The following is a 12,886-nucleotide window of genomic DNA, read 5'->3' on the forward strand; positions in this document are numbered from 1 at the left end:
TGGATTATCCATGCCACTGCTCTCTAAGAGCCCTCCTAATATGGGTAATGAGAGCTGGCTGCCCAGTGGCAGATTTTAACACGACACTGAAGATCATGCACCAAATTGCAGAGTTGAACAGCCCTTGCCTATCGTTCCTAGACCAGACTTAATCTTCTCACTGTTAGCATGTCTTAGGAATCCATCTAGAATGACTACGCCACCGGAAACAATCAAACAAAATCTGCCAACTTAAAGCGAGATTGTCTGGTCTAGCTAATTAGGTGCTGTGAGTTACTGATATGTTAGCACATATGTAGGAAGTGTCAAGCCTCTTTTGTGGTCTTGGAAAAGGATGCCATGGGCAGTTCTGGAACAATCTGCACCGATGAAACCAAACCCCTAGTATGCAAGAGGATAAATGACTAGAAAGGAGAGAGACAAGTCAAAAAGACTATGGCCACTCCAACTAGTTAAATCAATGACATTGCCACCATATTAAACATACTATGACTAAATGATACATTCCAAATGCAGGCATGAAGTCAGAGGTGTCTGTCCTGCACACAGTGGCGCTCAATAAATGCCTGTGGGATGGACTATATTTTCAGGCTAGACCAGCCTGGCCCCGCTTGGGCCCTTACCTGTTTCCTCACAGTTGAGCTGCGCCTGTGACCAATCCCGCCGAATCAGAGTGGACCAATCCAGCAACAAGGAAGAAAAAGAGAAAATTGGGACGAATGAGATAAACAATCACTCTTAAACCCAGAAGTAAAGTTTTTAATAATTAAAAAAAATCTATGTGGTGGCTAATGAAACATGTGACATTACTCAGTTCAGTCCCAGAAATGGCTAAGAAACTTGATAAATTACTTCCACAATAAAGCCTACGAAAGCTCTTTTTTTCACAAAAGCACAGACGTCCCTGCTTTTAATGTCTACCACTACTCAAAATTAGAATAGGAGAGGACTGGTTCAATTTGTAGTAAAATATTTTTGGGCTAGACAATAAGAAGATTTTTTTGTCTGCTAGGAGACACTGGGAAACACCAAAGGATGCTTTTTGTTTTGTTTCTCTAGGAAATCCTTAAAGATCGCTATCTTTACAGGGAACAATTTTTCTGGATTTAGAGTGTAGAACATCTAGTTTGGAAACAACCTTGAGAATCCTCTAGGTCAATGTTTTCCAATCTGTGTTTAGCCTCAGAAGCCTCTTCTCAAAGGGAATCTGACTCAGAGGCATAACACCCAAACCAAGGAGGCCAGGGCTGTCCTGCTCTGAGTGAAGGATGGGACCAGAGCCTGGTTGCTGGTCATCGCTCTGCCCCTGCCACCAGGCCACTCCTGAGGAACCCCTTTGGAATCCTAGAACTCCTTGAATCTAGTGGAGTGCTCTGGTCTTCTAGAAGAGGAAACCAGAGTTCAGAGAGGGGAAAAGAGTGGCCCAAGGTCTCACAGCAAAATAACTCAGCACCGGGAAATTCAACTCAGCTCTTTTCAGTCCTACAGAGCCTTCCACAGACTCAGGAGCTCAGGTGAACTTACAGTAAGACTCTAACACCAAAAAGATGTGTTCCAGAGAATCCCATTATCCTGGTTCCCTCCAGTCATCAAGACTGGTATATTAATGGGATCTTTATTGTAATTCACAATGACAAAACAATGAAAGCCAAATGAAGCTATCTCTAAATAATGAGCCTATAATTGTAAATGGCCTCATAATTATTATGTGTTTTGGCAGATATAAGTGGTTGATATAATGGGCTAACCCAGGGTCTCTAAGGAGTCCAACCCATTAAAGCCCCTTCTCTAGTTAAATCAGCACATTTCTAGGCATCTGAGAACTGCTGGATGAATGAATACCTTGCTCTTCGACAGCTCACAAATTTTCTCATAGCAGCACCATGACTGAGAGGGAAAATATTTGGCTGGGGTGGAGGAGGAAGGGGAAGGTGGGGAAAGATTGGGAGGGGTGCATACTTGTACATCAGGCAAATATTTCTACCAATACTCTTTGGCAAGCCAATGCAATGTAATATTTCATTATCCAGCAACAGTCACTACTAATTAGGGGCTGCCTTCTTTTCTGGGCATAAAAAAAAAAAAAAAAATCAAATGCCATCTCCTGATCTTCTTTCTCTGCGTCAGAGACTCCCCAGAGCCCCTATGTTGAAGTCTAGCAGCTAAGGTTAGGTTACCAGAATCCTCTACAGTTGAATGTTTATGTTACTTGCAATTCAGTGGCGTTAGGGGGTCTCTGGGACAATTTCAGCAAATGATAACCCCTTTCACTCAGTTCTGCTTAGCTCCTTCTCAAAGTCCCAGAAAACCCCATTTCTATCTGAGATCAGATGGGGTCAGTAAGGCAAAGGGAAGTAAACAAACCCCGCCCCAGGCCATTGCTTTGTAAAGTCATTCAATGCCTTTACAACTCAACTCCTTGGCTCTCTCCCAGAGTAAGATTGCTCTACCCCCCAAGCCTCTATCACTTCCCAGGCCTGTCCCAGGCCACACTCACCTGGCTAGACTGCAATCTGTCCGCTGACCTGTTGGAAACACAAAGGCAAAAAGCATTATGTTAAAGGAGAAGGGGTGAAGGAGGGAGACCCACTCCTAGTAACTACCATGCCTATCTCCCCTAGACAGCCACAGTATAACAGTGTGTGGCAAAAGAGAGGAGAGAGAGCGAGAGACAGAGAGAGACAGAGACAGAGAGAAAGAAAAGAAAGCACCAAGACCCTCTTTCTGGGCAAGAACTGTTTCTGATGCTGATTCCCAGTCCAGGTCAGTCCCCCTAAACCTTAGGGCCAATTCTGCTTTCCAATGGGAACATAGAGATGGAGGTAGTGGAACAATAGCAGCACAGATCATACTTAATAGAATAAATTATTAGAAGCCCTCCCAGAGATGAAATTCAGCTTCTCTTATGTTGGATGTGTGTGTGGTGGGGTGGAAGGCCAAGTTTACTTGCTCCTAAGTATACACACACACACACACACACACACACACACACACACACACACACAGAGTTGGAGGCTGAGAGAACAAGAGGAGTTGTTTGTGGGAGAGAACAGAGAAGATATGGATACTCTAGCTTTAGATTCATAGTAAATTCTCCTGTTAGGTTTGACTGAGGTGGCAAGGGAGATGGGAGATACAATGTTGATACTGCTAGCAAATCATGGTTCTCAATCTAACAGTGGGCCTTAGGAGTTTAATGGGTCATTGCTAGCTTTTAAAAAAATGAAACTGAAAATCTTCAAGTTCATGAGAAGTATTCTCATGTTTTAAAAAAATATATATGCATGTCTACATGGGAAATGATGTAATATATATTGCTTTCTTTGGGACCACAGTTAATGAAGCTCGATCTGTTTTAGATCTGCATTATTTAAACCAGGGGCAAACCCTAGCAGGTGCTGAGCCGGGGGAAGTAAAAATCAGCTCCCACACTCCTCCCTATCCAAGCTCTTGCAAAGGCAACTCCAAGGGCTGGCGGAGGGAGGGCAGGGCATTTTCTTGCCTTTAAAGGTTGGTAATTGTTGCTTACAGTTCAGCTCATCTTGAGCAACGCCATCCCCTACCCCAACTGTCTCTCGTTACCAAAGGCTCAGCTCTTATGTGCAAAAATATTATTCTGAGCCATTATTTTCTACATCTGTTCCATTTCCATTCTGGAATATTCATACACATCAATTATCCCTCTACGGCAAGAACAAGGGGCTCCTGCATCATGGTGACAAAAACATTCAGAAGGCAGGGACGTGATGACTTGCACACAGAAAGATTTATAGTTTTTTTTTTCTTTATTGCTAGAACTTGTCATATTTAGATTAAGACAATTTGCAGCACTAATGATCAGCCTTCATCCCTCCATAGTAGCACATTTGGTGCATAAATGTGTGAGTAAACCCATTCACTCACACACACAAATGTGAGCGCATATGAATGCATTTGTATGGCCCCAAGGCCCTGCTCTCTGTCTTACTTATGGACTATGCTTAGACTGTCTTGATTCTCCATGGAGCGATCTGATAACCCAAGAGTAAAGATTTTCTATAAGCAAAGTTTGGCCCTCAATGCCCAAACTTGTTTAGTCTGAGTCCTTTCGGTGGTGAGGAAGAATAGAAATTATCTAACCGGCTTTCTTCACATAAAAGAAAATGCCTTAAAAGTCATAAGATTGGGCTGGGCCCGGTGGCTCACACCTGTAATCCCAGCACTTTGGGAGGCCGAGGCCGGCAGATCACCTGAGGTCAGGAGTTTGAGACCAGCCTGGCCCAGATGGTGAAACCTCGTCTCTACCAAGAATACAAAAAAATTAGCCAGGCGTGGTGGTGGGCACCTGTAATCCCAGCTATTCAGGAGGCTGAGGCGGTAGAATCGCTTGAACCTGGGAGGTGGAGTTTGCAGTGAGCCAAGATCACACCACTGCACTCCAGCCTGGGCGACAGAGCAAGACTCCATCTCAAAAAAAAAAAAAAAAAAAAAAAAAGTCATAAGATCAGCCAGGCGTGGTGGCTCACGCTTGTAATCCCAGCACTTTGGGAAGCTGAGGTGGGTGGATCACCTGAGGTCAGGAGATTGAGACCAGCCTGGCCAACATGGCAAAACCCCGTCTCAACTGAAAATACAAAACTTACCCAGGCGTGGTGGCACGTGCCTGTAATCCCAGTTACTGGGGAGGCTGAGGTGGGAGAATCCCTTTAATCTAGGAGGTGGAGTTGGCAGTGAGCCGAGATGGCACCACTCCACTCCAGCCTGGGTGACATAGCAAGACTCCATCTCAAAAAAAAAAAAAAAAAGAAGTCATTAGATAAAAGATTAGAGAAAAAAATTAATCATCTGGGAAATCATCCAAGGCAGGAAAAGGACAGGGCAAAAAAGGTGGGTAGGAGGTTCTGGTATAATAAGAAGTGAGGCTCCAATTCCTGGGGCCAATGAGCCAAGGAGTATTGCACACTTTCCTAAACTTTGCAGTTTGTCTAAAGAGTGCTCAAGAATTTATTTTAAAATGTCAGATCTCTGTGTAAGTACAGGCTTGCCTGTAACTGATGTTAGCACATATTCCCTGCAGCTTCTCCCTTCCGCTCCCTCCTATCTTTAAGTGAGGAGATTAGATTAGTGGGGCAGGGAGGAGGGGTGGGGCATTCAGAGGCATCCCCAACCTGGGAATCCCATTAATCATAGGATGCTGAGAGTTGGGCAGGAAATCTGGGCAGGGTGCCAAAAAACCCTGGGGAAGCTTCTCTTTCAACCTCCACCTTCTGTTTGACAGTTGAGGAGAGAAAGTCCAGAGTGCCGGTCCAGTTCTCTGCCTTGCTACTTTCCAGGGTCTGGTTAAAATCATTCTATGAGACAAGACAGTCCATTCAGCACCATGGCCTCAGCATAGCCACACGAGAGAGGGCTGCCACTTAAACAGCATTAGGAGCTTTCAAAGCAGAAGGAAACTGATGCTCTTTCTGGAAGCTATAGAAAGCAGCAGTCTGTCCATCCCTCCTGCATTTGAGGATTCTCTCCTCTCAGAGCAGCTGCGTATCTCATCTCACAGCTCCCTACCTTCTTGCTCCAGTCTCAGTGCTGCCACAGAGGAGCTAGGAGTTTTAACAAAGTGTCTGGAGAATAAATAACCCCTCAGCCTCTCTACCCTAGTCGTGGCAGAGGCGGCGAGGGCGGAGGGACTGGGTGGAGAGCAGGCACGCTCCATTTAAACAACTAGATGATACACGTTAGTGCTTCATTAAGCATTGGCCTTTCCCCATTACTCAAGCAGTCATTTGGGGTGTGTGCTTCCACATCAAACAAGCCAAGAAAAGAAAGGCATTCATACAACAAGATCGGGTCCACTTGGCTGAGGATGGAGGCGTGTGCTCAGCAAGAAAGCTCCAGCTGGCCTCACTGTCAAGCCTCTAGCAGAGGGTTCCCACACTCACTTTCTCCCAGGGTTTTCTGCAGAAGGTCATGCTTGGCTTGTAACTTGGTGATGAGGTTCCTGCCCTCCAGGTACTCTTTCATTTTCTGTAAGAGAGGAGGAGGAAAAAGAGCAATCAGACTCCTGAAGAAGAAAAAAAAAATCACAGATGCTCAGCTGGACAATTCCCCTATATAAAAGTCATTTGGTTTCTGACCCAATTTCCACCAGTCAATTTTTTAATTTCTTTAAGGCACTGATCATATGGGCCGCTGTTGATTTTCATGGTGGATTAATATCCTTCTCCGGGTTTTTTCTGGGAGTTCTATGATGGCCAGTATAAAGAAATTGTTTCCTAGAGCCCCTCTCCTGCAGTTTCACTGAGGAAGAGCAGGGAGGGTAGATGAACTTATTGAGCCCTGGTCTTCTTGGTATGAGGACACACACCTGCTATCTGTCACCTCCACTGACATCCCGCCCTGCCCTGGCCCCTCGGTGGGAGGAGGGGGGTACATTCCATCACACCAGGAGCAGTGCCAATGGTAGGCTCAGTCCCTGCCTCAGCTGCAAGCCCAGGATGTGGAGCATCTTTGAGCCATATCCTCAACAGCTTCCTTCTCTATTCTGCATGGAGTCTTTATGGAAAGCTTCGGATTTCTAGCACTCAGCTGAAGGGGCTGACATCCCCGACTTGCATACACACATCCAGGCCTAAACACAAGATGAAGTTTTGGAAATGTGATCCCACCTGCTCTCACAGTCAAAATATGATTGCTGTGCTGCACTTTCAGATTTGTTCTCTCTCAACCCTCGTCTGCCCAGTGAGAGACCGTATGTCCCCAGACAATTCACTGAATCTTCAAAACAACCCCAGGAACTATCATCATCATCATCATCATTTCCATTTTACACATGAGAGCACTGAGGTTTCGAGAGTTTAATTAAGTTGCTCAAGGTCAAACAGTTAGTGAGTGGTAAAGTTAGTATCCAAATACAGGCAGTTTGACAATACAACATGTGCTCTTAACCATTATGACAAAATGCCCCATCCATCATGGTACAGAGCAGGAGAAGGAGAGAAGCAGAACTAAATTTTGTAGTATTAATGATCTATGCATGCAGCAACATAGCAGGTTTTAGAGCACTTCACCGCATATTCTCTCATTCGACTCTAACAATAAATAACTGTATGGCACATAGGGAAGATATTATTTCCTTATTACAGATAAGATTATCTCAGGGGAGGGGAGGTATCAAATAAATTGCTGATCATTGCAAGCTAGCAAGTGGTAGTGTCAGGCCCAACCCAAGGCCTTTGGACTTTTAACACAGTATCTTTTCCGCTCTCCTCCACAGCCTTTCTTGGGGTCTTAGTTTGCCTTGATCGCCTCCTGCTGCAGTGGTTCATCCTCCAGATCAGGGGCTATCTGCCTATGTCTGAACTCAGAAGTCAAATGGCCAGGTTTCCCAAAGTGTGATCCGTGAATTACTGGTGATATATGAGATCACTGAGGTAGTTGGGTGGATGCACCATTTTAAATGGTAATAGTTCTGTCTTTTAATGTATATTAAGTAAAACATATAATTATACATCAAACCTTTGATTTCATGGATTGCCACTTAGGATTAAGAGTGATAGAAAGAAAAGGTGAACAGAGCCAGGTGCGGTAGCTCAGGCCTATAATCCCAGCACTTTTGGAGGCTGAGACAGATGGATCACTTGAGGACAGGAGTTTGAGACCAGCCTGGCCAACATGGTGAAACCCCATCTCTAACAAAAAAATACAAAAATTAGCCGGGCGTGGTGGTGGTGAGTGCCTGTAATCCCAGCTACTCGAGAGGCTGAGGCGGGAGAATTGCTTGAACCTGGGAGGCGGAGCTTGCAGCGAGCCAAGATCGCACCACTGCACTCCAGCCTGAGCGACAGAGCAAGACTCTTGTCTCAAAAAAAAAAAAAAAAAAAGAAAAGAAAAGAAAAGTGAACAAATGTGAGTTACTTTTACTCTATACTTTTCTGTACAGTGTGAACTTTTAACTAAGAGCTTGCATCTGATTCTCTCTCTTGTTTAAAAACAAAAGAAAAATCTGCTTTCTCTGGGATGCAGTCCCTAGCCCTCCCATGTTCACCCAGATGGTCCTGTGTGTACCATGCAAATCTCCATGACAGCACTTCTCATACAGCCCTGTCACAGAGGGTTTATTACTCATGTGTCTTTTTCTTCAGACTGCCTCCTCTCTATGGTCAGAGACCATGTCATTCATTATCCTTTGCATCCCTGATACTACCACGCCTAGCAGATAGCAGATACTCAATAAATGCACGATGAATAAATGAATGAGCAGTGTCACTCTCCTCTGGGTAGACCCTTCCTCAGCAGTTACAAACCAAGCCCCTAGTGTGCCCGTACTCTCTAAATTAAAAATAAAACAAGCCAAAACCAAATCTTACACCAAATCATTTCTACTGCCTTATTCATGATCTGTTCCCTCTGTCCCTTTATGCTTTTGCACAAGAACATCTGCAAGGAAAGAGGCTCTGTTATCATCTTCCCTTTTCCATCTGCTCCAGATGCCAGCTCACCTGCTGTCATTCTTCCCGGGGTAATATCCAAATCCCCAACCAATGCCTAATTGTGGGTTTGGAACAGTACTTTAGGGCCCAGAGGTGGAAAGCCTTCAGGAAATATCCATTGCCAACAATGCAAGCCTCAAAATCCTCTCTCTTTGGAAGGTTATCCCAGGAGACTCTAAAGGTTTCCTAATGAGGAAAATTCACCAAGAAGCTGTAACCTTCAAAACAAGACCAGACTGCTCAGAAAACAGCCACAGTTCTCAAAGGAGATGGATACAAATTCCTTCCTCTCACTACTTGTGATTCCGGAAATCATTTTTTAAATTCATGTTCACAATTCATTAGTTAACTCTGGCTGTCACTTGATGAACCATTAAAATAAATAACAATCTGGTAAAGATGTATGATGGATTACCTCTTCGGGTTTCATTAAATCCTGAAGGATCATAACTGTGTCAAGGTATGAACTGCATCCCTAATACTGGCATGGAAACCACAGTTGGGAGTTTTCCATCCAGGTAAGCCAGGTATGGAAAGGTAAAGGCATCTCAGAGTCTGCAGGCATGTTATTTTATTTATCACTCCCCCATCCCACCCACAAGTCAGCACTTATCCATATGAGAGACTCGTTGGGGATAAGTGACCTTGTCTTTAATTGGTGGAAGTGAGTTAGAAGGTTTCTGTTGCTGTTGGACAGACACACAGAGAAAGGAGCTGAGACCGCTGAAGAATGCAAGGGAAGAATAGGTGGTTTTTAATGACTTCTGGAGATCAGGGGGGCCAGGAAAAGGGCTGCTTATAATCTCCAATCTCAAAATCCCTTCCTTGGGCAATGAGGATCACTCTCCTTACTTAGGGCATGTTCCAATATTAGGTAATTCTTTTTCCTTCCTTCACCAAACACCCAAAATCAAAGTGGCTACCTGGGGTTTTCCTCAATGAAGGAGCAAAAGAACAGGTAATATTTTATTCTAGGTATTCACCAAAATAAAATCAAGTTCCTAAAACACAGTCTGACCAGTGCCCACCCCCAACAACTTTCACACTTAAAATAATCAAAACTGAGAATTTCTTCAAAAAGTAGGAAGGGAGGCAAAGAGTCTATTGGGCATTTTGTTTAGTGCCATTGTGAAACTTCAATTCAGTTTTTATGATCTCATTAATTGATTTCTTAATAATTCCTAATTGGATATTAACTGTCAGCAGTGAGTTTTGTTTATTGAAAAGTATTAACATAATAACTTTTCTTTCTGCACATTCCCTCCTTGATAGACGTTTTAGTTGCATTAAAATGAAAAAGCATGAGTTGGAATATTCTAGTCCTACCACTTACTAACTCTCCTAACCTTGGGCAAATCATTTAACCCCCTGAGTCTTAGTTTTTCCATCCGAAAAATGAGAATACTATTTTTTTCACAAGGTTGGTGAGAATGAAATTGGATAATAAGCATTACTGTTAATAGCACAGGGCCTGGCATAGAGCAGGCACTCAGAAAGGTGTTCCTTTATACCTGAATCACCTCCTCAGTGAAACTAAAAGCATCCCTTCCCTAAGCATCTTTGCTTTGTGCTAAAATAAAAGCAGAATGAAAGCAGAAGGTTTTGGGCCTTAAAAAAGTAGTAAGAGGCACTAGAATGCTTTTCAAATTTCATTTTTAAAAACCTCTTCCCTTTAAATACACTCTTACCATGGGGGTATAAAACTCACTGGATGTTGCTTATGCCTTGGATTTAATCTGCGTGAACCCAAGACCCTAAGTATCCACTGCAGCAAGGCAGGAGGAGTGAGTACACCTACCCAGCCCATGCTCAGAGATACACAGATGTCACTATAGTGGCTGTTTCCCCACCATGCAGGCATGCTGACATTTCCCCTCCTCCCCGTCAATTTTTAAAATAGGAAACAGCTGTCAGATAGAATACATAATAGAGTAAACTTTAAATGGAGCATGTCTCCCCAGTTTAATTGACAGCACAGGGGCATTCACTCATTTGTACTCACTAGCACACGTTTACCAAGGGCCTGCAAGAGAATACCAAGATAAAAAGATCTCAGACCACAAGTTCCAAGTCTAGTGTCACTCAGTGCCCCAGTGGCCAAGGCATTGCCTCCTCTCCTATTACCTTCCCCAAACCTGTCCCTAAGAATTCAGACTGTTTAGCTTTGTTACTTTATCGGCCATGATCCTTAACCCCTTCACTGTTCTATCCCCCATAAAAGAACCTAATTCTCCAACTCCCTATAAAAGGAAATACTTAGGCTGGGCATGGTGGCTCACGCCTGTAATCCCAGCACTTTGGGAGGCCGAGGTGGGCGGATCACGAGGTCAGGAGTTCGAGACCAGCCTGGCCAACATAGTGAAACCCAGTCTCTACTAAAAATACAAAAAATTAGCCAGGCGTGGTGGCGTGTGCCTGCAATCCCAGCTACTTGGGAGGCTGAGGCAGGAGAATTGCTTGAACTTGAGAGGTGGAGGTTGCAGCGAGCCCAGATTGCACCATTGCACTCCAGCCTGGGCAACAAGAGCCGAGGCTTGGTTTCCAAAAAACAAAGGAAATACTTAGGAAAATGCCAGCCTTACAAAGCTTTGGTAAACCTTGGCTAAACAGCGAGCATCACTGCCTATGAGGAGGGAATTTGTTAAACAAATGATGGCACATTCATACAGTGGAATTCTATCCAGCCATTTAAAAAGGACGCAGATCTTTTTGGACTAACATAAAAATAAGATCCAAGATAAAGAACGTTAAAAAAGTGAACTGTATAAGTGGAATACTTCTATATCTACTTCCATTTTCTTTCATTACATTTCTAATGTAATTTATCATATTAAAGGGTATTTACAGATACGTCAGTTGTTGTCCATGCATAGAGTATCTCTGGAAGGACACAGAAGAAACTGGTTTCAATCACCAGCAGAGGGGAGGGGAAATAGGAGTCAGGAATGAAAAGAAACTTTATAGTACGTTTTCCTGTATACCCTTTTCAAATCTTTGCATCTTTTAAAAGTATTGATTTTTAACAATCACAATAAAAAAGGCAACGGGTAAAAAGTAGACATTGATGAACTATGTGTTATAAAAGATAAGCGATAAACACAAAGCCAAGAAGATCAGGAAACATGTCACCACTGAGGGCAAATAAGAGGCAAAAATTGCTGAGCTGTTCCTGAGCCCTTCCCTTCACCTCTGCTTCTTCCACAGGGTGTAGAGAAGCAGCCTGTGGCCAGAGACCCTGTAACCAGAGTGGTGGGTCCAGCTTTTGTGAGCTACCCATCCTCTCTGGATTTACTGATTGATTGATTGATCGATTGAGATGGAGTTTCACTCTTGTTGCCCCAGGCTGGAGTGCAATGGCACGATCTTGGCTCACTGCAACCTCTGCTTCCCGGGTTCAAGTGATTCTCCTGCCTCAGCCTCCTGAGTAGCTGGGATTACAGGCATGCGCCACCACGCCCAGCTAATTTTTTTGTGTTTTTAGTAGAGACGAGGTTTCTCCATGTTGATCAGGCTGGTCTCAAACTCCCGACCTCAGGTGATCTGCCCGCCTTGGCCTCCCAAAGTGCTGGGATTACAGGCGTGAGCCACCACGCCCAGCAGATTTATTTATTTTTTAATCTTTCTTTTTTTTTTTTTAGGCAGAGTCTTACTCTGTCACCCAGGCTGGAGTGCAGTGACACGATCTTGGCTCACTACAACCTATGCCTCCCCGGTTCAAGTAATCCTCCCACCTTAGCCTCCTGAGTAGCTGGGATTACAGGCGCCTGCCACCACACCCAGCTAATTTTTGTGTTTTTAGTAGAAACAGGGTTTCACCATGTTGTCCAGGCTGGTCTTGAACTCCTGGCCTCAAGAGACCCACCCGCCTCAGGCTCCCACAGTGCTGGGATTACAGGCATGAGCCGCCATATCTGGCCTATTTATTTTTTAATTTTTCAAATGAGAAGGTTGGGTTAGGTAATTTTTAAAAATCGCTTCAAGTTTCTTAACTCCACAATTATTTTCCTGAGACTCTTGCAAGCAACTGATCTTTATAGGTCATGCCTCAAATTCCCAATTGATGTCATCTGGGCAAATCAGTCCAATGACAGCCACAAGTGGTCAGAAAGCTTTTCTTAGCAGCCCTCTTGGTCACTAGGCACACTACCTAGGAGTCAAGCTGTGACAAGAGGCTGCTTCCTAAACTTCCAAAAGATAGGATCTTCCAGGATGTGCTGCTCTGATGTTTTTGAAGGGCATAGAGAAACACACGGGCAATGTTTGCAGAGGCAACAGACTAAAGAAAGCACATCTATAGTTGTATTGGCTTTGTGTGGGTTGTATGGTAAACAGGTAGTCACCCTGCTTAATGTGGGTATCCCATTTTCCATAAATGTCTATTTCACCACCCCAAAAAGCCCTCTTCTCATGAAATTAATCAT

At 44.0% G+C, this 12,886-nt stretch overlaps 1 protein-coding gene across 12 annotated transcripts in view; it reads right to left on the minus strand.

The window, feature by feature from the left end:
* SRGAP2 (SLIT-ROBO Rho GTPase activating protein 2) overlaps positions 1-12,886 on the minus strand; it is a 254,501-nt gene that overhangs the window by 43,153 nt on the left and 198,462 nt on the right. For all 12 annotated transcript variants that reach the window (XM_003822926.6, XM_008976531.5, XM_063599687.1 and 9 more), the window contains 3 exons: positions 5,916-6,000; positions 2,498-2,525; positions 624-648 (listed from right to left, as the gene is read on the minus strand). In XM_003822926.6, coding sequence (XP_003822974.1) covers positions 624-648; positions 2,498-2,525; positions 5,916-6,000 — 138 coding nt within the window. The remainder of the gene's footprint in view (positions 1-623; positions 649-2,497; positions 2,526-5,915; positions 6,001-12,886) is intronic.

Source organism: Pan paniscus, chromosome 1 (assembly GCF_029289425.2).
Source record: "Pan paniscus chromosome 1, NHGRI_mPanPan1-v2.0_pri, whole genome shotgun sequence".
In the NCBI taxonomy this organism is placed as follows: Eukaryota; Metazoa; Chordata; class Mammalia; order Primates; family Hominidae; genus Pan; species Pan paniscus.